Source organism: Megalobrama amblycephala, linkage group LG15 (assembly GCF_018812025.1).
Source record: "Megalobrama amblycephala isolate DHTTF-2021 linkage group LG15, ASM1881202v1, whole genome shotgun sequence".
NCBI lineage: Eukaryota > Metazoa > Chordata > Actinopteri > Cypriniformes > Xenocyprididae > Megalobrama > Megalobrama amblycephala.
The window spans coordinates 8,006,791-8,032,511 of NC_063058.1; the positions used below are offsets into that span (position 1 = coordinate 8,006,791).

A 25,721-nucleotide genomic window follows, 5' to 3' on the forward strand; every position below is an offset into this window, starting at 1 on the left:
TAAGCCCTGTCTGTGAAACCAGGCCTTAATCACACTTCATATGTTGAATTTTAAAGAAATGTCCAATGATACAAGTTGAGAAGTGTCTGTCTTAAGATGTTAATTCTCCTTATTTTCTTTGACACTTAAAATGCAGACCTAAAGGCCTGTAGTTATCATTACATATTGTTTCAAAGAAGAATGGAGTATGGAAATATGTATATCTGTTTGTAAGAAATGGAAAGGAAATGGTACAGCCATTATAGTTATGGCAGGAAAAAAATGAAATGTTTTTAGTTGTAATTTTTAGTGGAATGAAATGTGAGTTAATATATTATTTGTTAAAGGTAGAAATACTTATTTATGGATATATAGGTGTATATGCTGAGAAAAGAGTTTGAAAAATGAATTTCTTGCCATATTTTGTTTACAAAAACTCTCAAGAAAGTAATGAACATGATTCATGCACATACGTAACATGATCTTTCAGTTGTTTCTTGACTCTATATGATTTACAATGCAGCAAAATAAACAACTTGATATTTAAATGATCTCCAGTATATTCTATACTGTATATATATAAATACACACACATTAGTGGCCAAAAGTTATGTCCAGCCTAAGAAAATTGACATCTTCTCCCTTTGTTAAAGATTTTGTATATTGTAGTTGTGCTAGATGTCAATTGTTTTATTTGTGATAACACAATGAAACATAAATTCTGGCAACATTATTTTTGGCCAGGCTGTTGTACAAAGAAATTATGAACACATGCAAAAAGAAGAGAGAACCAATGTAATATTAATTATTGATTATGTTGTAGCCAGTGTGTGTTTTTTCCTTGAGGTTTTTGTTTTTGTATGCTTTTTTTTAGTTTGCCTTTTGGCCAAACAATTTTGTCAGATAGTGTACCTTAACCAAGTTTAGTGTTTTGTTTTTCCCTCATATTTAAAATATTTAAAAAATATAAAATATTGTCCTCATATTTTGACGGCTTAATCAAACTTGTAGAATATCCCCACCGGACATCACTTTGGCCATTACTATATATACAGTTATGGTCAGAATTATTGGCACCCTTGGTAAATATGAACAAAAAAGCCTGTAAAAATAAATATGCATTGATAATCCTTTTGATCTTTTATTTCACAAAATAAATCACAAAAATCTCTTTGCATCAAAGTAAAAGAATTGAACGTGGGAAAAATCTCTTTTTCTCCAATACACATTGGCCAAAATTATTGGCACCCTTTTATTCAAGAGTCTTTTATTATTAGAGTCTTCACAATAAATGCCTGATGAGTTTGGAGATTAGAGACCATTCCTCCATACAGGATCTCTCCATGATGTTAGGAATCTGAAAGATTCCCAACACCATGATGGTGTCTCTCCTCTTCAGTTCACCCCACTCATTTTCTATAGGGTTCAGGTCAGGGGACTGGGACAGTCATGGCAGAAGCTTCATTTTGTGCTCAGTGACCCATTTTTGTGTTGATTTTGTTGTTTGTTTTGGATCATTGTCCTGATGGAAGATCCAACCACTGCCCATTATAAGATTTTTAGCAGAAGCTAAGTTTGTTTTGTTTTTTCTGTTGGTATTTGCTAGAACCCATGATGTCATGTATCTGAACAAGATGTCCAGGACCTCCAACAGAAAAATAGGCCCACAATATTAAAGATCCAGCAGTATATTTAACTGTGGGCATGGGGTACTTTTTATAACCATCTGGTGGGTTTGCTGCCAAAAAGCCCAAACAACATGTAGGTGCCATTTGATCATATTTTAGGCTTTCTGAACACAAGACTACAAGACACATGTCCTCTTCCAGGTAGAATCGTAACATTTCCTGTTGATTAGAACTTCTTAATTATACACCATCAGGGGATGGTGGGAATGGGAATTTTCAATGCTTTAATGCTTAGCTATTTTGTGAAGCTCGACACTCTTGCTGCACATCATAGATTCAACAAGGTGCTGGAAACATTCCTCAGACATGAAATTGACATGATATCATCAAACAGTTGCTGAAGATTTGTCAGCTGCAGATTTGTAAATCTCCCTTTCCAGCACATCCCAAAGCTGGATTGAGATCTGGTGACTGTTGAGTCAGTTTCAGTATAGTGAACTCATTGTCATGTTCAGGAAACCAGTTTGAGATGATTTGACCTCTGTGACATGGTGCATTATCCTGCTGGAAATAGCCATCAGAAGATGAGACACTGTAGTCATAAAGGGATAAACATGGTCAGCAAATGTATGCTGTGGTGTTTAAACGATGCTCAATTGTTACTAAGAGTGATAAGAAAATATGATTATACATTAAACCACCAGCAGCCTGAACCGTTGATATAAGGCAGGATAGATCCATGCTTTCATGTTGTTTATGCCAAATTCTGACCCTACCATCTGAAATCAAGACTCATCAAAGCAGGCAATATTTTTCCAGTCTTCTATTGTCCAGTTTTGTGCTATTCAATATTTATTTTAAATATATTTTATATACATTTGTATATTATGTTCCTTTATACTGTATATTATTATTATATTATTTACATATATTTGTTTTATTTTTAAAATAGTTCAGTTGGAGTGCACTTTCAAAGTAACCAAAAGTATCTTGCAGCGAGTTTGTGTTTGCTGTTAGCTAATGAAGGTTACCAGGCTGTTTTTACTCCTCCCCTGCTTTACATTGTTCTGTTGAAGCTTGTACTCCAGTTCATCCCCTGCAGCATTTTTCACCACAAAGCATCTTCTTCAGCATCTCATGCATTCAGTCCTTCAGTCTCCCCAGACCTGAAGGCCACCTTCATCTGGTTTAGCAGGTCATTCAGGTCCTTTCTGATCCACAGCTTGAAAACAATACATCACCTGTGATAGAAAAAAATCTGTCTTTGCGGAGCCTTTTACTTGAAAAAGTAACATCATCAATGTTATTTGCTAGAATCTGCTAGAATGTTTATAGGCCTACACTTCTAATAGGTCTGTTAAACCACAAGTTAAAGGAATAAAGAGTTTACCCAGAAATTGATATTCTATTATAGTATCATTTACTCATCCTCATGTCATTTCCAAACCTGCATAGCTTTCTTTCTTCCAAGAGCACAAATCTTACATATTTAAGATTTAAAATGTGACTTGCCCTGAAACTTATGAAAAAGACTCGTCCTAAGAACACATTTTCAATTACAGCCTAGAGTGCTTATCTGGGTAAAAATGACATGGATGTACTCCTATATTGTAGTCAGTCATTCTTTTGAGTCAGCTTTTTTTTTTTTTTTTTTGATAAAATGGATGGTCCACTTAATAATTAATTCACTGAACTGGACTACACTTGTTCTTGAGTTCATCTGGATTCAAGGCTTGTTATTGCTGTGGGGTTTTGTTTGTTTGTTTGTTTGTTTGTTTTGTTTGGGTTTTTTTTTTGTTTTTGTTTTTTGTTAAAACCATAGGATAATGTTAGTGTTCCTTAGGCTGCTGATATTTTGAAGACTGATGATTTTTGTTCATCAGCTGCAACAAAACGTTTTGCCAAAAGAAATAGAATAAATATGTTTTATATAAATGTTACTGGAACATATGGAATATAAAACTCAAATCAGAATCGATAAGCAGAATCAGAATCGCTAAAATTTAAACAATACAGAACCCTAATGGTGACTTTGAGAACCCACTGAAGTGAAATGCTGTCAGTGGAAGATGATATTTCCTTAATTAACTGGGCAAATAACTTTAACTTTGAAATTGGATATTATGTTTTACAGTTTTTCTCAATAGATTTGACATATTTCTCCAAACTCAGGTCACTCGGGTCACTGTTCTCAAAACAGTTAACAATAATCTGAACACTTGTACATTTTGTTGTAAATTTACAAGTGTTGTAAATTTTCCTTCATTTCATGCAAATTTTAAATCACGCATCATTTTTTCAAAACATTGTGCACAAAATTACCAAATGTTTACACAGTAGTTCATACAGCCAACCAAAACTTTAATATATCAGACGAAAACAGTTGCAGCTCTTTTTATTGTTTTTTTTACAAAAATCACAATCATTTGTGCACCAAACACAACAAACAAAACTTGGGGGCTGCACAATACAGAAAACTTCTAAATTGTTAAAACTCCTTAAATGAAATCAACTTCCCACAGTGTGATCAGGAGCAAACTGAGCAAAACTGTGTAGTTATGACAATGTCCACTTTCACCATTCAGCACCAGCACAAGAGTGGTTTGAGCATCACCCACATTTCAGGATGGTGTTCCTTCCAGCATATTCTTCTCTTGGAGATGGAAAGCATATGTCACAACCTTTACAACCAAGTAAGTCTTCTTCAAGTGATGGAAGAGGCTTGTGGAGAAGTTGAGGCACAAGGATGGATCCAACATTCACTGCTTTTTTTCCCACGATGCATGACTCGTGAAACTATATGCTGAGATGTTGATTTGCCAAATTCTTTGGCCAGATGTAAATGAGAGGCAAGATCAATAAAGTTCATTGATTCAATGATTACAGTACATTTATTTATTTATTTATTTATTCTTGTATTTATTTATTTATTTATTTTGCTAAAACTCATCATTATACAACTAAACTTGTCATTAAAGAACTTTGAAGAACATGAAGAAAAAAAACATTTTCATTCATGTATTTGTTTCATTCATGTATTTTATCTACAGCTGAATTTATCAAATCAACAGAGAACACACTTGTAGTTTTGTTGTTAGTATTTATTTTTGATAAATTAATTAATAGAGAAAACTGCAGAGCTTCATTATGCAGTGAATACTGAACTGTTTTGCCAAAATAAGTGTGTGTTTAGTTTGCTGTGTTAATTGTTTTGAGAGCAACTACATTCATTTGGAGAGATGTGTCAAATCGATTGAGAAAAACTGTAGGCCTAATTTCTATAGGCCAATGCAAGTGAATATTTATAAACTGGCCACCATTTTCCTCCCACAAACTTTAGTGAACTCACTGCTTTTTGTCAGATAGGCTATCTCACAGGTCACCCCGTCTTCGATATTTTTAATTAGGCTATTGGTCTATGTACATATACGTCAGACAGGCGCCTGTTGCTCCGCGTTTCGCAGTTGTTGCTGCTGCATCTGTGAAACTATAGCCTACGTGTCTGGTTAAAAATAGTTAAACCTTAAAAAACACATCTCGAGACTCCTGTACTCTCCTCCATTTCATTGCACCCCATCCAACTGTGTTGCGTGTCTTATGTAAACGCCCGCTTACCTGTTCAAAGAAACGCGCAGGTGAAAAGGATCACGTGACCCTGTATTCCCCATACAGTGATTCTAGGCGACAGACTCCGTGTAACCGCTGCGCACCTTCCGCGTTTATGTAGCTGGTCAGCGAGACATGACAAGCACTGCTGGCAACATCTACAGGCTCTGTTTCGCGGTTAAAGTGCGTTTGTCAACTTTATGACAAACTGTTTTACACGTACATTCTTTCATGAAAGGATTTATCAGAGGACTGCGATGTGGCGTTGTCATTTGATTCTGTACCTGGCATGTCTCGCGTATAGTCAGTCTGCGGGTAAGACTATCTATCTATCTATCTAGCTATCTATCTATCTATCTATCTATCTATCTATCTATCTATCTATCTATCTATCTATCTATCTATCTATCTATCTATCTATCTATCATCTAATATAGTTTATGTATATATAAACTTTAAAGTTTTTTCTACAGTTATTTTTGTATTTTTACTGCTATTGCCCCTGTAAAAAGAGTTGGTTCATTTAACACTGACCTTTTTGTGGGGCAAGTTGTCCCAGTGGAATCTGCCATTAAACAGCCTATTAAGGGTTTAGTAGTAAAACAATTGTGGGGGGGGGGGGGGGATGGGGGACATCTGAAAATAGTAAAAAGTACAAAAATGTCAAAATATTGTTTTGACCTGTAAATATTGTAATTAGTCAATTATATTAATATAGGCTATAACATTTACAACAGGTGACAACTTACCCTGACTTGACATTTGAAAACATGAAAGAACTCTTGTCCTGAGAGCATGGTTCAACCTTTATGTTCATCACTGTAGTTTTATTGTTTTCACGTTTACACAACAAAAATACGATTATTTTCCGATGACCCCTTACATTTAAGTTGTTTTTCCGGTTAATATTGTTCACACCGTCCATGCAAGCATTTATTCAGGACATTTGTTTGCCTACCAGGAAAAAAAACTCAACCTGTAAGAAGAACTTTGTACCTGGTAACGGCCTGTTTAACACAGCTGCTCCTGATTAATGATTGAATGAAGTTACTGGCTGCAGTGCAGAACAATAATCTTACATTACACAGATCTTAATACTGGAGCCATAGTGACTATTCAATATTGAGAAATCAATGAAAAATTCTTATAACCAAAGGCATTAATCAACCTGAAAGTAATGTACTAGTAATTAACCTGTTATAACATAAAACATAACATAGGTTATTTAGATTGTAAATTCCTATCAAGTGCATTCAAACAGCATAATGCTTTTGCCAAACCTGTTGTCAATATGATACACAAATTACTCTTCTGCCTATATGAGTATCCAGCATGTTGACATTTTTTTTGTTTGTAAAGCACCTCATATGATCATCATATGATTCACCTGCATGGGTAAATGTGGCCATAAAAAGAGCAATCCAGTGTAAATTTGTTCTGCAACAAGAGTATGTTCTGGAACAGTCAATATTTGCTCTCATAACATTGTTTTTTTTCCCTCTGCCACTCTTTTCCTCCCTAACTTTGAATCATTAGTATTTAAATATATTAGTTTACTTGACATTTTTGTCTAAAGCCACAATATATTCTAGATATTTATCACTAGTGTATTGCCTGGGAATTGAATCATTAACATTCCTAGCACCAAGCTCTACCAGTTGAGTTACAGGAACTACCTGCTGTTGTTGTTTCTTCCTACCTGCTTTGAATACATACAAATTTAGTTCTACACTCTTATTTTCATGCTTGTAAACTTTATATCTCACTGCATATCAAATACATGAACTGTTGAATGTCAACTTTAAGAAATGGATGAAGGTGGAAACATATTTCATAGTGGATGTACAGCTGATTTCACATTTTATGTTCCCTACTACAGAAACAATTTTTATTAGATTCTTTAGCAAGTACACAAGTATGCAAATGCTGGGTTGGCAAGAGCACAGTCCCATTCCACATACTTAACCTACTAAACCTAGTGTACTAGTAAATAGGGATGCAACAATATTAAAATTCTGGCCGATACAATAAGTCAGTATTATTTTCATCTTAAAACCAATAAATGGCCAATATTTAAATTCTATGCTATTTTGTCTAAATTAAAAATAAAACACTAAAAACTATAATCATCACAACATTATAATGTACAGTATGAAAAATAGTAGTTGATTTTGCGATTTGCTAAAGATACATTTAAAGGTGCAGTCACATTTGGCAAATTTTTGCGGGCAAAATACAGTCATTTCAATAGGAGTCCGTGTGATCAGGGTTTTTGCGTGAAGGCGAAAGATTTCACCACTCAGATTTCACAACGGGTTCAAGTTGGTTATGCGGATTGATATGGTACCAATATATTGTAAATATACTAAATCTGAGGATTTAAGGAGCAAACTGTTGGCTTGATAAAAGTCCAGTTTATGCTATAACAGCCCTTGTAGCAGTGCTAAGAATACAATGCATCTTGTGTAGAGCATAACCCAAAGTATACTTCAGTTTTGAGGCAAACTCTTAGTGTATATGTACTGCCGAATGCATAGCCTTTCAAAGTATACGCCATTTGATAGTGTGCGCTAACAGATGCTTGCCACCTGCGTGCTATTTCTCTCCAGAACTCATTACTGATAAAAATGTGTTTGTACGTGTTTAATTGCGTCTCTCTTAAACCTCTCACACAAACTTTCGGCAGCACTGGTGTCTATTGTTGTTGATTCTCCAGTAGTTTGTTGTTGTTATTTTGTCTCCTTTTCTTTTTCGACTGTGAAACCACAGCCCGGGCTAGTGTTGCCACCTTTTGGACAAACCTTTTCAGCACAAAAAATGTAAAGTGTGCGAGCTGAGAGTACATTGTACGCATGTTAAGAAAATCTGGCTGCCATGTAAAGTACGCGCATACTGTACTGATGATGATATTTACGTCACATACACTGTACGCAACCCTAGCGTAAGCATAAAAACTGAAGTATGCTTTGGGCCTAATGTTGCAGATGAATTCAAGACAATATCTGATCCAACCCAGGCTCACTAGAAAAACGTTCCTGTGGCGAGATTTCTGCAAAATCACTGCATTTTACATGTTTTGCGACACTTTCAAGTGCAATCACAAGTGCAATGCTGTACCAGGTGAGCTACCGAGCAAGTTTACCATCTCAGAAAAGCTAGTTATGTGATGCAAACATCAAAATAAATTAGTTTACAAATCATGTACAATGCATGCAAAAATGTAGCTAGAGTCACATTTTTCCAGTGAGCCTGTGTTGCAACAATCACATGCTGCTTGTTGTTCATGCAACATGCTGACGTGTGGGGTCATTGGATTCGTTATTAAACAGCTCATTAGGGAGGTCTGAGTTATTTTTTCCATCACTTCCCTTTTCAAAGAAATTTCTTAGAAAGGTTTTCCCATCAAGTCACATAGAAACAAATTAGTAATTAGTAAACCATTTCTGGTTCTTATCTACTTTGAATCCTCTGAGATTTTGTGTACAGTGGACTTCAGAAAAAGTGTTTGATAAAGGTCAAACCAAATGAACTGACCTGATTATCTTGCTTCTGACCACCACAGTATTGAAGGATTTATGGACCTACTCCCAAACTCTGCCCATATTGGAGTTTTCCAACCATTTCCCAGAAATCTACATATACAATATTTATGTAGGCAGTGATTTCTATTAAACATCAGTGTCGTTTAATGGACTCATCACCAGCCGAGCTTGCAAATGAATCTTCATAATGAAGGCCCATTAAATTAACTTTTTATGAACCCATTTCCATTTTATAGCATAAAATACCATATACATGTAGGCAGACATTTTACGCACACATCAGTGCTGATGAGAAACAGCCTCACCTGTGTGTCAGAACAGTTTCACTCATCTCTCTTAAGATTAGATATCCTCCACAAGACTCTAGCAAGGTTATGCTAATAAAGAAGTCATTGTTTTTATCTGAGCGCCATTCAGGTGTGATCATTCCATGAAGCTCTAACTGTATTAAAAATTTAGCATTTTATTTGTGACACAACTTATAAAAAGTCACTGTATACATCGTAAAAGACCTGTTTACTCTTAGGATAATAACTATTACAAATAACAATAAAGATATTGGCTTTTTTTAGTTAATTTAAACATTTTGACAGCCAATTAGAATCCATTCTTTTTTAAGAGCACAAGCATTTTAAAGCAGCAGATGACAAAATGCAGCATACTTATAATAAACAGAATGATATTGTGCGTTGGTCTGGAAGCTAATATAGTTATAATTATCATTCTTATAGTATGAACTGGCTTTAACACACTGATGCTCACATATTTCTAATTTTTCTCTCTTAAAACAAAGATCCGCTTTGTAGCAGTGTTCCAGAGTTCAAGCATGATCAAACATCGGTTTCTGGGACACTTGGCCACAGCATGGTCCTCCACTGCAAAGCCTCCATTGGTTTGAACCGCACATATTCAGACTGTAAAGACCATCTGAAGTGGATGAAAGACGGCACATCGCTTACCAACCTTACCATCTACCCTCAAAATATAAAAGACTGGTCTGTATATGATGCATAATGCCTAACACTGAATACATTAGGCCCCAACTAAAAACATATGAAAGAGACTTAGATACTTTATAATGAAATTAATCTCAATGACTGTGTGCTAAATACTAGCGTACTGTATACTTTGCAGTATACACTATATACTTTAGTGCATACTCTTTTTTTTTTTTTTATAATATGTTAAAGTTTAAAAAATATGTCCACTTATGCAGTGCTAAACATTTCAGTTAGTACATGGCTACGTTGTTTTTGCACAACCTCTTTACATTGTGCTTATTTCAACAAATGCTGTCCAGATTTCTGGAAATAAAAAATTGTTCTTTTTAATCAGATTTTTAACCAAATTGTCTGTAAAAAAAAAAAAAAGTCTACTTTTCACCATTCAATTAAATAATCAGTAAAGAAGGAGACGTTAAACATTTAGGCTAGGATGAGGTGATTTCCAGTTCACTTAATTGACTAGCTTACAGCAAACAATGATCCAGACTTTTTAAATGTTGAACAAGCTGTCTCATTGGCTGCTGGATCAGCAGAGGCTTCAGCTTGTGCCATGTGGAAATGGTGTGATTGCTTGCAGACTGCATGTAAAAGGCCTATCAGCCTGTGCCATCTAGAGTTTCATGACTAAACAAAAGATTTTCACAGGGTATGATGACTTTCTATACGCACTGATACACAGTATATCATATATGATGCATGATATGATCATACCCTGTGAAAATCTTTACCTTTTGTCACAGTTACACACTGGGAAACAAAATACAGCAAGTCTAACCTTTTTAAGCTGTATATACACATTATAGCCCTCTTCATCAAAGTGAAAATAACATTTTAAAACATTCTGGAGGATTATTAAAAATTAATTAGTGAAATACCTGGTTTGGTAAAGTAAGAATTCACCATGGGGTTAAAGTTGTAAAAAGGCACAAGTAAGGAGAAGGCTACAAAAACATTTTGCATGTTTGGTGAAAAGCAAACACAGCACACCACCCAAAACACACCATACCTTCTGTGAAGCATGGTGGTGGCAGCATTATGTAGTGGGGGCGTTTCTCATTAGCAGACTGGGAGATTGGCCAGGATTGAAGGGAAAATTATGCTGCCAAGTACATCCAAATTCTTGAGGAAAACCCTTGTCCCTCTGCTAGACAGCTGAAGATGAGCAGGTCATTCACCTTCCAACCCGACAATGATCCTAAACATACCGCCAAAAGAACAACACAATGGCTTAAGGATAGGAAGGTAAATGTCCTTGAGTGGCTAAGTCAGAGCCCTGACTTAAATCCAATAGAAAATCTGTTGATGTGCTTGAAGAGAGCAGTCCATTGCCACTTACCATAGAATTTGACTGAACTTGAATGGGCAAATATTTCCAAATCTAGGTGTGCAAATCTAGTACAGACATATCCAAAAAGATTAATGGCTGTAATTAAAGCAAAAGGTGGCTCTATAAAAGTGTTAAATCAAGGGACTGATGACTTTTTCAGTATTTTTTTATTAATTTTCAGAACTATTGCCTAAATACATTTATTTTATTTTATTTCTTTTTTGTTGTCGTAAGGCTGGAAAATGTTTTTTTTTTTTTTTTGGAATGGGTTTTGATGTCAGTCTGTGTGACAAAAACAGTAACTATTTCAAAGGGGTATGATGATGTGTATATTACGGAAGAGGATTAGGGCCAAGCAATAATAAAAAAATAAAACCATCTCGAGATTAAAGTTGTTAAATTTCGAGAAAAATCTTGTTAAATTTCGAGAAAAAAGTCGAAATAAAATGTTGAGAATAAACTTGTTAAATTACAAGAAAAAACTCGTTAAATTTCGAGAAAAAAAGTCGAGATAAAATGTTGAGAATAAAGTCATTAAATTACGAGAAAAAAGTCGTTAAATTTCGAGAAAAAAGTCGAGATAAAATGTTGAGAATAAATTCATTAAATTATGAGAATAGTCATTAAATTACGAGAACAAATTCGTTAAATTATGAGAAAAATGTCATTAAAATTTCGAGAAAACATTTTATGACATTTTTCTCATAATTTAACGAATTTGTTCTCGTAATTTAACGACTTTTTTCTCGTAATTTAATGACTTTATTCTCAACATTTTATCTCAACTTTTTTCTCGAAATTTAACACGTTTTTTCTCGTAATTTAACAAGTTTATTCTCAACATTTTATCTCGACTTTTTTCTTGAAATTTAACAAGTTTTTTCTCGTAATTTAATGAGTTTATTCTCAACATTTTATTTCGACTTTTTTTCTCGAATTTTAACGAGTTTTTTCTCGAAATTTAACAACTTTAATCTCAAGATGGTTTTATTTTTTTATTATTGCTTGGCCCTAATCCTCTTCCGTAGTATATACATATATGTGTAAATATAAAGTAAATATCCAAACACTTGGCAGGTACACTGATGAGGGTTACATCATTAAGACAAATGATCTAACACTGACCCTGAGAGATTGGGCTGATTTTGGTGTGTATTTCTGCGTGGTGAGGAACAGCACAGCGCAATTCAACGTAAAAGAATACAGTAAGAAACAAATGCCTTATTTTAGTCTTTTAATATTACCACCATATTATACTTATTGTCATATTCTTTATCCACCTATTCTTACAAAAGCCCTAACATTATAATATAAAGTTTCAGATATATTCAGATTCTTCTCTGCAGTTCTGTGTACTTCATATAGTCACTAATAAGTTTTATCCTATTTTTTTTATCCCAGAATCCCCTAGTCACAGCGGAGCAGTGGTGGCGTCTGTGGTCCTATTGGTTGTACTCGCTCTTGCAGCGGTGGTCTATTCCAAGTGTAGACTCAACTTTAAACTGTGGTATAAGAACATTTACGGAGAGTATGAGCTTAATGGTTAGTCTGCATTCTGTTCATTAAAGCCCTTTTCTTTCATAACATTGCATTTTCATTTCATAAATATGTTTTGCTGTTTCTCAGATGGCAAAATGTATGATGCCTACATCTCATATGTCAACAATGAGAATGACAGGAAGTTTGTCAATTTTATCCTGAAGCCTCATTTGGAGAACAAGTACAGTCATAAACTTCTACTCAACGACACAAACATCCTTCCTGGAGCCGGTAAATCTCCCATGGTGAACTATATTCAGATTTATATGGGCATACGGTTAAATAATTACTCCAGTCTTCAGTGTCACATGTTCCTTCTGAAATCATTCTAACATGATGATTTGTTGCTCAAGAAACATTTCTTATTATTATCAATGTTGAAAACAGCTATTTGAAACAGAAACCATTTGTACCATTATAAATGTCTTTACTGTCACTTTTGATCAATTGAATGCATCCTTGTTGGAAAAAGTCAAAAGTGTTACTTAATTTATGGATTTAGCAGACACCTTTGTGCAAAATAACTTACACTGTGGCAAGGTGCACATTTCAGTTGCATTCCCAGGGAATCAAACCCATGACTTTGGGATTGCTAGCGCCAATTTGTTTTTTCTTTTTTTCCATGTATGTATATATTTATTTACTTATTTATTTATTTATTTATTTATGTAAAATAAAAAATATTTATGATCTCTTTTAAAATAATAATAAGTCTATAGACAGTGTAGATCCCATAATTATTCTTTTTTTAATGAAAAAAAAATTCTTTGAACACTTGACATAATATGAAATATTTATCAGACAGCACTTTGTTTTTGTTTGTATCAAATATGATCTCATCTTTGACTAAGGTCTATTGATAGTCTAGGAAACTGCACCATTTCGTTAAAAGCACAAAATATGCATTGTGTCTTCTTTCCTCAGAGCCGTCTGCAGAGCTGCTGATGAGCATTAGCCGCTGTCGACGTCTGGTTGTGGTGCTTTCTCAGTCGTACCTGGAGCAGGAGTGGTGCATGTCCAACTTCAGGTATCTGTTACCTCTTTCTTGTTTGGACTTTTATGTTTAGTTTGAGTTAGTTTTCTGTTTCTGTTTTGTAGTCTTTTGTAGTTCGTTTGGATACTCGTTTGGAAATTTCTCCAACTCAGAAATAACTTTTTTGCCGCTGATGTAACCAGAGCCATGTGGGCAGGGAAAAATAATACTAACCAATACATTTGTAATGTAACGTTTCCACCCTCTCAAGATCCATGCTATATTACTATTACATTGTATTTTCTGATGTTTTTGAGTATAAATCAAACTATTTCAAAAGTTCAAAAAACATTTATGATAACTTAATGATATGACCTTTACTGTTAGATACTCTTTTAATGTTCAGACAGGGTCTGTGGCACCTGATGGAGCTGTCGAGGAAGCCCATTTTCATCATATTTCAGTCGCAGCAGAAGCAAATAAGCCAGGACATCAGTCAACAGCTGAGACAACACCAACCTCGAATCACAACCATCACCTGGGGCGCGCACTCCATGGTGAGACCCTCACAATGCTCAATAAATCTCTGAGATTTAAGGTAAAAAGAAACCTAATCATTTTCTTTCCCTTCTCACAGACTCCTTCTTCAGGGTTCTGGAAGGAGCTTGCGTTGGCAATGCCGCGTAAGGTGACGTTTCATAGGGAATCGGCGGGCGATCCACAGACTTTGTTGCAGGGCGATAAAGATCCAATGCTCACGCAGCAGCCTGATTACCTGGACTGCAGACCAGACCCAGATCCTGCAGGAGACCTTGGTACGAAACCTGCTTCTTGAACTAAAAGAGAATCTTCTTTGAGTGTTATTCCAACAATGCTATATGATCTAGATTATCTAGACTTTTTAATTCTGTGGAACACAAAATAAGATATTTTGAAGAATGTTTGAAGAATGTTTCTTCAGCTTATTTTTAATTGAAAACAAGCTTTGAAGACAAACTTTTCTTTGCCATACAGCTTCCCAGCTAACAAAAATATGTTCTTAGAAAGTTTTGCTAACATTCTGAGAAACATTCCATTCTATAATTTTGGAAATGTTATGAAAATGTTATTTTTGAATGTTTTCTGAACATTCAAAACACCATGAACAGATAGTCCATCACCGGGCTCACACACAGACACTAGAGTATCGCTAATTTACCTCTGCTGCATGTCTTTGAACTGTGGTTCAAACCACACTGACAACCTGCTAACTCCTGGCTCAACCAGGACTCGAACCAGAGACCTTCTGGATGTGAGGTTATAGTGCTACCCACTGAGCTACTGAGACACTGTGCTGCCTTGTTTATATTTCCTTTCAGATCATGCTGGTGTATGTTATAGTGTACTCTTCTCGCTGAGAGAGTTAGAGGTGCTTTGCTGATTATGCTGCTGGTTGGCCAGGGCCCCAGGTGACTTATTAACCTCCTTGTAGTTCGGTTATTTGTCCCTCCTGGAGCTTGAAACACTACCACGGGCTAATGCCATGTGTCTGACTGAGGGTATAGGCCAGTTTTTGGGCCTTGCTTAGTGCATGATGGCGTATGTTGTATTCCTCTTGCTTTAAAGAGTAAAAGGTTCTTTTACCAAGTGCACTGCTCATTGGTTTGTGTTGGATGGACTGTTATGTGGGCACTCACAGTCTTATCTGCTGCTGTTACTGAAGTCATGTGGTCTGTTCTTGCTCCCAGCAAGTTAAGATGTTCAGGTGTGCGGCCTTGTAAGGCTGCTTTTGGACTTCCCACTATGTGACTAAATATACTATATGTGTAGTAATATGTAGTTCTCTATGCAGAACTTTTAGTCATGTTGTAAGCCCCTTTCCGGCCTCCATGATTAAGTGCCTACAGTATGGTCTATCTGTTAGGTTAGACCATAGATGAACTTCATGTTCTCTTCAGTTTTCTTTAATGATTAAACTAGTAACATTAAAAAAAAAAGTTAGATGAACTTCCAACTAAACCATTCCAAAAAACATTTAGCAAATATTATTAACATCATAAATATGTTATGAGAATGTTGTTCTAAGAACGTTTTCTCTCACTGTTATGAGAATGTTCAAGTAAAAATAACATTGTAAAGACGTTCCATGAACATTGTTCTCACAACGTTTTCTCTTTATATTACGAGAACATTCATTAAGTACAAATTACATTGTAAGGATGTTTCATGAATGTTGTACTCAGAACGTATTATGAAAACATTATGAAAACTTTCAGCAAATAATAATAACATTAAAAGGATGTTCTGAGAATGTTATCCTAAAAATGTTTTCTCTCAACATTATGAGAACATCAGTCAAGTACAAATAACATCCTAAAGACGTTACAAGAACGTTGTTATGAGAACGTTTTCACACAACATTATGAGAACATCAGTCAAGTAAAATAACATCATAAAGAACGTTGTTATGAGCACGTTTTCACACAACATTATGAGAACATCAGTCAAGTACAAATAACATCATAAAGATGTTCCAAGAATGTTGTTCTAAAAATGTTTCCTTTCAACATTACGAGAATGTATTTTAACTATGAAAACATTATAAGACTGTTCCTGAAACATTATTTCAGGAACGTTTTTTTCTAACATTTACATAACTTTTGCATAACGTTAGTGAAAGTTATGGCAACGTTCCCTCTTAGCTGAGTTTTAACCCTATAAAGAAAGCCTACTGTATCATATTTGATGCAAATTTCTAAGGCCTCCAAATTATCAACAATCCTGTTTTACTACATGCCTTCCGTCATTTTATTTATAGTTTATCTGTTTTGGCAAGTAAAAGGCCTTTTAGTATAATTCTAAAAATGTTCACCTTCTGGGTCTTTTAATGATTTTTATAAAGTAAATGTAAGAATAACTTTTATATTGTTAGTAATATTTTGTATGCAACAGTTCAACGGCATAAGTGAGTAAATGAATAAGAAACAAAACGGAGTGTCTTTAAAAACCCTTTTTTGTGCATAACTTTGAATCCGCCCCAGATTTCAATCTCAAGTTGACAGTTTAACAGTTGTGACCAAGCCTCCGTTACAAATTCTAAAATGTCACTTTAGAACTAGTAACAAACACTGAGTGACTTAATTGAAGCTGACTGTATTATGTAGAGTAATATGGTATTGTGAGCAAGAGATTGACTAAACGAGTGTATTATGAGCATCTGATATAGCATTCATTCTTCAGGTCAAAGTCCATAATATTATATCCATTATAAAAAAATCAGTGTGAATGTCCGCTGAGGAAAGTGAAATCGTACTCGGTTACTAACGTAACCTCGGTTCCCTGAGATACGGAACGAGTACTGCGTATGGGGAAAGGTCTCCTTTTTCCCCGTTACTGAAGCCTTTTTCAATAACGCAGTGTAACTGCATCGTCATTGGTTCACTCATAGACAAGTTGTTGAACCAATGACGGCGCGGCATAGCTGCGCGGCCTATGGCGACAGAGCACGCGAATATTCCCGCCGAAATGGGCGGGGTTTAGGGCTATATAAGCGGGCGTTTCGCCATAGGATTTCAGGTCATTCGACTGAAGCGGGGAAAGCGCTGCGTTCATGCACTTGGTAAAAGTGCGAGGAGCTAGGGACAGTCCGAATGGAAGGACCGTATATTGGTAAGCCACACCCTCGAACGCGAATCTCAAGAATCGCCTGTGATGGGGGGCTATCTGGATGTGAAAGTATGCATCTTTCAGGTCCAGCGAGCAGAACCAGTCCCCGGGGCAAACCTGCGCGAGGATCTGCTTCAGCGTTAGCATCTTGAACTTCCGTCTCATGAGGGAGAGGTTCAAGAGCCTGAGATCTAAGATGGGTCTGAGACCGCCATCTTTTTTGGGAACTAGAAAATAACGGCTGTAGAACCCCGAATTGCTCTCTGAGGGGGAGACTATTTCTATAGCTCCTTTCCTCAGAAGAGACATGACTTCGGCTCAGAGGACACGAACGTCGTCCATGTTGACTGAGGTCTGAAGCACCCCGCTGAAGCGCGGGGGCCTTCAGGCGAACTGAAGCGAATAGCCTCGACTTATGGTTCCCAGAACCCAGCTTGACACTCCAGGGATGGCCCGCCAGGCCTCGGCCCGCGTGACAAGGGGCTGAATGGTATCGGGTGACGGGCCGCCAATCGGGGGCCCGTGCACCGGAGAGAGTGGAAGAGGAACTTTGCTCTTTCTTAGAGAAGGTAGAATATTCATAGTGTTCGCCATAAGAATGGCGTTTTGCATGGACGCACGCAGCACTGGGCCCAGTTAGCACAACACTGAACATATCTCCCACGCCCGGAGCTGAACGAGGCGGAGGGGGGGTGGAACGAAAGAGCTTTTGGGGTCGTCCGGCCGTGGCAAGACTTTGCCCCATCCTCCTGAAAAATCAGGAGGGCTTAGGAGGCGTCGGGTCCAGCGTAATTTTAGGCCGGGGTCCCTGACGTTGCCTTGGGAATGAGGAGCGCCTACGATGGCGCTGTTGGTGGTGCTGCCTGAGAGGTAGAGGAGGCAGGTTTGTTCTGCTGAGCCAGCACAGACTTGGGGCGGCTGGAAGCAGACGTGGAGCTAGAGCGTTTAGGCAGGAAGTGTCGCATAGCCTGGGACGACTTTTGTGCTGCAGTAAAACGCTCCGTAAAAGCCCTCTACTGCTGGCCCGAAGAGACCAGAAGGAGAGACCAGGGCATCCAAAAAGGCCGTCTTGTCCATCTCCTTAATCTCGGTCAGGTTGAGCCACAAATGGCGCTCAAGCACGACCAGGCTGGCCATGGATCGTCCAATGGCCTGAGCTGTGGCCTTTGTGGCACGCAGGGCTAAGTCAGTGGTGCTGCGGAGGTCATGGAAGGCAGGTGCATCAACGCCGGACTCATCCAGAGAACGGAGGAGCTTCGCTTGAAACACCTGGAGAATAGCCATGGTGTGCAGCGCTGAGGCAGCCTGGCCCGCGGACGTATATGCTCTGCCAGCCAGGGCAGAAGTGGTCCTGCAGGGCTTGGATGGAAGGGCCCTCTTAGTTTTCCAACCCACAGCCGTGGGGGGACAGAGGTGAGCCGCCACCGCTTCGTCCAGGGGCGGTAGATGCTCCTAACCCTTCTCTTCAGAGCCATCCACAGAGGTGAGAGCTGAATAATGTGTAGTACGTAGGCGGGCAGAATACGGGGCGCGCCACGACTTCGTCAGCTCGTCGTGAACCTCTGGGAAAAACGGTGCGGCGCGTTGACGAGGGGCCTGGCGGGAACCCGGCAGGAACCACTCGTCGAGCCTGGTCCGTGATGGCTCCTCTGGCGGAGCCCATTCGAGGTCCAAAACCTATACTGCTTTCGAGAGGATGCGGAAGAGCTCGGCATCCATACCCGGCTTGCAGTCAATGGGCTCCAGCGAGGGAAGGCAGGCGGGGTCAGAATCACCGGCCCAACCTTCGGTTTCAGAGGCCGCGAGAGACATGGAGTCATCAAGCGGCTCGTCCTCAGAACCGCCAAAAGAGACGAGGTCGCTCGCATCTGCCAAGGGACACAACTCAGGGCGGGAGAACAGGACAGGGGACTGCTCTCTCGGGGGAGAGGGTGAGGCACGCGGGGAAGCCGGCGTGACGTCATCCAACTCCGTGCGCTGGGCCGCTCCGCCCCGCTGTCTCTTCCTAGCTGGCTCGCGGGAGGAAGAAGACGGGAGGGCGCGAGCGGCGAGATCGCCTTCACTGAAGAAGCGCAGAGGCGAGACTCATGTTCTCACAGTGAGACTCATGTTCTCACAGTGTTCATTGAACAACAGGTTAATTGATTGTAATATTAATTTTATTACATTAAGTTAATTTTATTAACTGATTAAAATATTAATAATTAATTATAACTAGTTATGATTAATTATTCATATTTATTTTGAGCTAATTTGCTACAGTGGCCACAAAAAATATTGACACTTTGGGCCCAATGTGGACATTTTCACTTAGGGGTGTACTCACTTTTGTGGCCAGTGGTTTAGACATTAATGGCTGTGTGTTGAGTTATTTTGAGGGGACAAATTTATGCTGTTATACAAGCTGTACACTCACTACTTTACATTGTAGCATAAGAGAGCTGTTTTCTGCAGGTACATGAGCACTGAATGGCCACAGACAGCCTGGAGCTCACATCGCTGAAAATGTCTAAACAAATTGTCAAATAGGCGCTCTGTTTATATATGAGTCACATATTTGAGGTCTAAATAACTACATTTTTGCCTAAAATGTATGTTTGAGCTGATTTAACTGAAAGTAACTTGTACTGACAGGTCTTAAAATATGTCAGTGCCATTGTTTTGTCTCAAGATGTACACCACTAATGTTTTTTTTCTAGTGAACGTTTATAAAAGCTACTTAAATCCCCTAACTGAACTAAGGCCTAATCCTGGTTTAGGCTAAGCCATCCTGGTTTAGGCTAAGCCCTGTCTGTGAAACCGGGCCTAAAGGTTCAATAAAAATAAATTAGGTGATGATTTTTTTAATATCATTTCATGTGTCAGGCTTTACAGGATTTACATTATAAAGGGTTACAACATTTTACTGTACCTATGTGTTTGCCTCACAGGTTTGCGTTTGCCCATCTACAAGACCCTTCCCTCCAAAGCTCCGGTGCTTCCTGCAGGTCCAGGTGTGACGGATGAACCCAAACCACCAGAGATAGATGTGTCTGACCTTGGCTCAAGGAACTACGCCGCCCGCACAGACTTTTACTGCCTGGTCTCAGAGGATGATATCTGAGACATACACTCCTGTTCCTTTTTGCACTTTTAAGTCGATTTTCCTCCAATGATTTCATGTTACTGTCACTGTTTTCTTAGTTTATTATCTTCACCTGTACAGTTTTGCATTCACACTTCTTTATGTTTTTATGCAAAATGTTTAATAACATTTCATATATAGTCATAGGGATTTTGGTTGTGTATATATTTTAATAAAGTTGTGGGGTCCATGTTTTATTTGATTTTGACTTCATTGTACTTCATTTGACTTCCCTACTATGTGTCATAGTATTCATAAATCAGCATGCAAAATGTCTCTGGTTACCTAACGTAACCTTGGTTCCCTGAGAGGAGGGAATGAGACATTGCGTCAGTAGCTGACGCTATGAGTAAACACCTTGATTTAACCATACACTCACTGCCAGCATTCATGTCGGCACTTGCCTCCAGAAGTTGCATAAACCAGCCAAATCGGCGCCATAGACTATTTGGTGAATGCCAACAACGTTACAGTATTGATGTCCGGTGCTGTCATGAACATAATGCAAGTGGGGTTCATACAACACACTCAGAAAAAAATGGTACAAAAGCTGAGAGTTCAGGGTTGGCGTGATGAAGATAAGTAGCTGTGCCTACACAAGAGCACAAGCAGCAACTGCAGCACATGTTATATAAGAAATAGAATTAGATGATTGCAGGGCCAATGTAGATGTAGATAAAAAAACAGACAGCAGCAGCGCAGTCATCTATGTGACCATCTAGGTGGGGCTGCAACAGTTGAACATTGGCTGAACATTGGTTTCAGCTAGATTTGATTCTTTATGCATAGAGTAAACAATACATGCAAAGCAAGTGAGGAAATATTCAGGCAATAACAATATGTATATAGTAGCCTAATACGCATAGGTGTCTCATAGCACAACCAACAAGAGGATGACGAATTCCTGCATGTGCTTATTACATCATGAATGTGTACAACAGCAATGCACATAGACACAGGGACTGCAGTTATTTTGGGGGGCAGGGGTTCAAATGGAATAAAAGGGCACTTCTCATAATTATTTATAAAAATAAAAAAAATTAAACAAAATGTTAAATATATTAACACAACTCGGAATTCCTTACCAATTTATTTTAATTCCCTCACACAATTGTTTCATACTCAACAGGTTTCTACAAAATAATCAGTTCACACAGAGACCATGGTCTTATTTAGTATTGAATAGGTTTAGCGTGAAACCACCAGGAACCCTTTAGCCTCCAGTGCCACCATTTTCCAGAACTGCAACCTTACTAGAGTCTCTAGAAGTGCCAGATGTCAGGTTCTCAGAGAATTTGCTAAGGTAAAGAAAGCTGAAACACAACCCCCACTTAACAAAAATCACAAGCTGAAGTGTCAAGATTGTGCCAAGAAATACATGAAGGCTAATTTTTCAAAGATTTTATGGACAGATGAAATGAGAGAAACGCTTGATGGATCAGACGGCTGGGCCCGTGACTGGCTCACCAATGGACACAGAGCACCAGCTCAAGTCAGACGTCAGCAAGGTGGGTGTGGTGTAATGGTGTGGGCTACTATAATTAATGATGAGCTAGTTGGACCTTTATGGGTTGCAGATGGACTGAAAATGAATTCCCAAAACTATTGCCAATTTCTGGAAGACACTTTCTACAAACAGTGGTATAAGAAGTGAGTAGCAATCAGAAAGGCCAGGAAAATGCTCCATCACATGCAGCCAAGTATTCCACTGATACAAAGATGACAGAATAATGTCCTGGCTCCCTTCTTCACCTGATTTGAACCCAATTGAGAACTTGTGGGCCCTTCTCAAGCATGAGATTTACAGTGAGGAAAACAGTATCTTTGAACAGCATCTGGGAGGCTGTGGCGGCTACATCAACTACAATTGATTGAGAACAAATCAAGACATTGACTACTTCTATGGATGGGCGGCTCATAAAAGTCATTGAAAAGAAGGGTGGCTATACTGGCCAATGAATATTTTTAAAGGACATAAAGATATTGTTTTATTTTTGTATTTTGTTTTCTAGGAAAGCGGCGACAGTGTCAGTGTCAGTGCCTTATATAATGCCCAAATAGTAGCCATTCTTATTGTTTCCAGAATTCACTCTGGAGTCCCCAGCAGAGTATGTCATATGTCCTAGCATGTCATGCCTCCCTCTGCAGCACTTTGTGCTTTTTGTATGGAAATCACCACTTTAAGGTTGGGGGTTTCTTATCATACAAGAGAAAAGGGTTCTGATATACAGTAGAAGCACCTTCTACATTCAGCTTAGCGGAACAATCATAGCACAAAGATAACTAGGAATCTCAACGCCTGCAATAGGCAATGGAAACCGAGATGGGAATAAGAGAGTGCGTAGACTTTACTGTCGACCTGTCTACATTGCTATGCAGCACTTTTCTCATGTCGGGGACGGATGGCGTCTCGACCACAAGTTCTGTGTTTTCATAGCTGGCTCAGGCTTTATGCAAGGGGCTGAGATGGGGCTAGACAACAGTCATGTAAAGCACTGTGCAGAGGAAGAGCGCTGAGAATTTGATCATACAGACTATTTTTAAATATATATTATGAAGTATTAAGTTAGTATTATTTACTAACTGTTGGCAAACTTTTGAAAAGGCTAGGGTGACAAATTTCAGAGAAAATGTTTACAAAAAAAAATCTACAGTGTCGGGAAGTCTACACAAATGTGGATGTTCACACACATGCTGGCACATCTATTATTATGAAGACTTTCCACAGGCATAATTATTTTGTATACTAAGCTCATATTTTCTATCCTTTAACCTCTAAACACTCTAAACAATTTTAATAAAACGTATGTTTATTGACATTTGATTTATGAAGACAGCTCATAATGTAATGGTAGAGACACTACATTATGAAGACAGTTAGTCCTCACATAGCAAGTCAAAACAATACATACAGGTTTGTTGCACTATATTAGTGATGTTATGTCCTAACCTGACACCTAACCCTCACAGAAAGTTGTGTAAATCATTAGATTTAAATATAAACATGATTTGGCCAATTTATGAGCATTTTAAAATAGCGAGCAGGCTGGACTTTAACCAATAAGTAAGGTAAGTGGCTGCTTAGGGCCCTGGGGAATCAGGTGGGCCCATTGATGGCAAAACCTTTTGCAGTATGAGCTCAGTAGCCAATCACAGACATATCTATTGCTTTCTTGAACACAATGGCCAATACAAATTTATTTGTATACCTTTTGTCTCAATGCATTTTGTTTCAAAGCAGCTTTACAGAAAATGCATGTGTCTACATTACAATTTAAAGTGATCTGTTATCAGAGGTGACTGAAAGCAATGTCCATTTCAGAAATGGGATTAATGGGATTAAGATTAAGATAATACAAATCATGTTAGCTAAAGTACTAATTTTAGGAAGAAATAATGAGATTCTTAATTATTACAAGTTGTGATCATGATTACAATATATATAATTTTGGCAGACATGATGTACGATAAATAAGAGATTTATTTTCAAGTGTAGAGAGCTTCATTGGTTATAACAGAACTTCTTGAGATCGCTTTTTAGTGATTAAACACTCTTTTTGTTGATTATAGGCTATGTATAAAATCCATTCAGAATTTTAATAAAAGCCTAGTTTTTCATGCTGCTGAGATGATCGATGAGGATTGGGTTACATGCTGCAAAGTGTTGGTAATGACATCCCCATATTAATGCGGATTGTTTGAGCTCTTTAAATTTGGTAAAATCTGACTGGTTATCAATGTTTGTCAGCTGGAAGAAAATTGTTTTGAAAGTGATTCCAGCAATGTTGTTTTTCTTTGCCATTGTCATTGTGGTGTGCAGTGTGGACTCTACTATTCTCTTAAATTTTGAGGAATTTTTAAAACTATCTTTGTAGTTATTGTTATAGTTATCGTTTTTGGTAACAAATATTGTAACCAAAAATATAGTATGCCTTAACAAATAAAGTTAATCTGTAGACTGTAAGCCATTCTGTCTTTATTACAGGATGTATACACACAAACAGTCAGTACACCATTCAGTTCTAATTCTAATAGTAATATAAAAATGAAAATTACTTTTTTGCATTCTGATTCAACATTTTGCCCATTTTGCCCATAATTTTTATCCTGCTCACTTTACGACTTAAAATAGTCTAGACAATCCGAAAATATTTGTTACAGAATGCTGTACACATTCACAGTTTATTATTGATTCAGTTTATATAACTTAGAGATCTTTGTTTTGGATGAATATTTTGGTGGGGGTCTGCCTCACCTGCCCTTACAGACGAGACGTGGCTGCCCGTAATGGAAAAAAGGATAGTAGGCCTACTAATTTAATAAAATGATACAATTTGAACATTATTTAAAATACATAGCCTACTCAGTGACTGATACAATACACTTGTTTGTTCACATAGAGATCACAGTCTGAACGTTCTTAATTCCTTTAGGCGTATTCAAAAGCCTGAGGTGAATTATTCATTGTCCCTTTCATTATAGCTACGAAACTCACTTAAAAATAATACTAAACTAATTTAATTAAACAAATTTAATTCTGTAAAAAACACATATGAAATTGAACTATCAACCGCGACGTCGCAGAAATATTTTTTTTTTATTAAATCCCCTGACAATTACAATATATAATTTTGATTTTGTAATTGTCATTATATTATTTTAAAATATAATTAAATGTTGAGAAAAATAATCTGCTTTTGAAAATGGATTTTCTTTTCAAAAATTAGGCCTATATTAGCTATTTGCTCAATTTGAAACAACCTGTATTGTATAAAGCGCTATAACTTGATTTCCAGTTATAAAACTTGATCTAGTTTGTCATCACATTATAAATTAGGCTTTGGCTATTGCATAAAAATGTTTTGAGCTGTTAAAGTAATGATTATAGTCACTGAACTCCAGCAGAGCATGTTTATGGGTTCTGTTCTACCAGCAGAGGGCATAATAACATCTGTCATCTACTGTAACTTGCGACTTTTGTGTTAGCAGCCTAAAACTATAATGTTTAAACTAACACAACCTATACTATTCTATTATTCTACCAATATATTATCAAAAATTACAAGGAAATGTGATTGTGACTGATAAAATGCTCATACTGCCCTGCAGTGACACTGTATCATGCAACAAGTTAGTATTAGGCTATACCAACTTAGTTTTAAGTTCTGAATGGAAGATTAATGACCACTGCACTTTTTCTTCAAAAACTGCCATCAGTCAACACCAGCAAAAGAACAGTCTGTGACACTCAGTTGTGGGTGTGACGTAAACAGTGACTGTTTAGTACCCTGCAATTTGCTCTGAGGTACATAGCTGCCCTTGTCATCGCCCAGAGCGACGTAGAGGTGAAAATT

General features: G+C 37.5%; 1 protein-coding gene and 1 long non-coding RNA gene across 2 annotated transcripts; one reads left to right on the top strand and one right to left on the bottom strand.

Moving 5' to 3' along the window:
• Positions 1 to 845: 845 nt before the first annotated feature.
• Positions 846 to 6,160, bottom strand: LOC125247369. The gene is made up of 3 exons (XR_007180068.1): positions 5,963 to 6,160; positions 5,748 to 5,849; positions 846 to 2,848 (listed from the first exon to the last, which is right to left on the bottom strand). It is a non-coding gene; the product is annotated as an uncharacterized LOC125247369 (long non-coding RNA).
• On the top strand, positions 5,258 to 20,569 carry sigirr (single immunoglobulin and toll-interleukin 1 receptor (TIR) domain). Its single transcript, XM_048158627.1, has 9 exons — positions 5,258 to 5,528; positions 9,549 to 9,750; positions 12,164 to 12,291; positions 12,488 to 12,628; positions 12,713 to 12,856; positions 13,550 to 13,652; positions 14,005 to 14,155; positions 14,236 to 14,413; positions 20,174 to 20,569. Exons 1-9 carry the CDS (start codon positions 5,414 to 5,416, stop codon positions 20,344 to 20,346), a joined length of 1,335 nt encoding a protein of 444 aa, XP_048014584.1. The 5' UTR covers positions 5,258 to 5,413; the 3' UTR covers positions 20,347 to 20,569.
• The last annotated feature ends 5,152 nt before the right edge of the window (positions 20,570 to 25,721 follow it).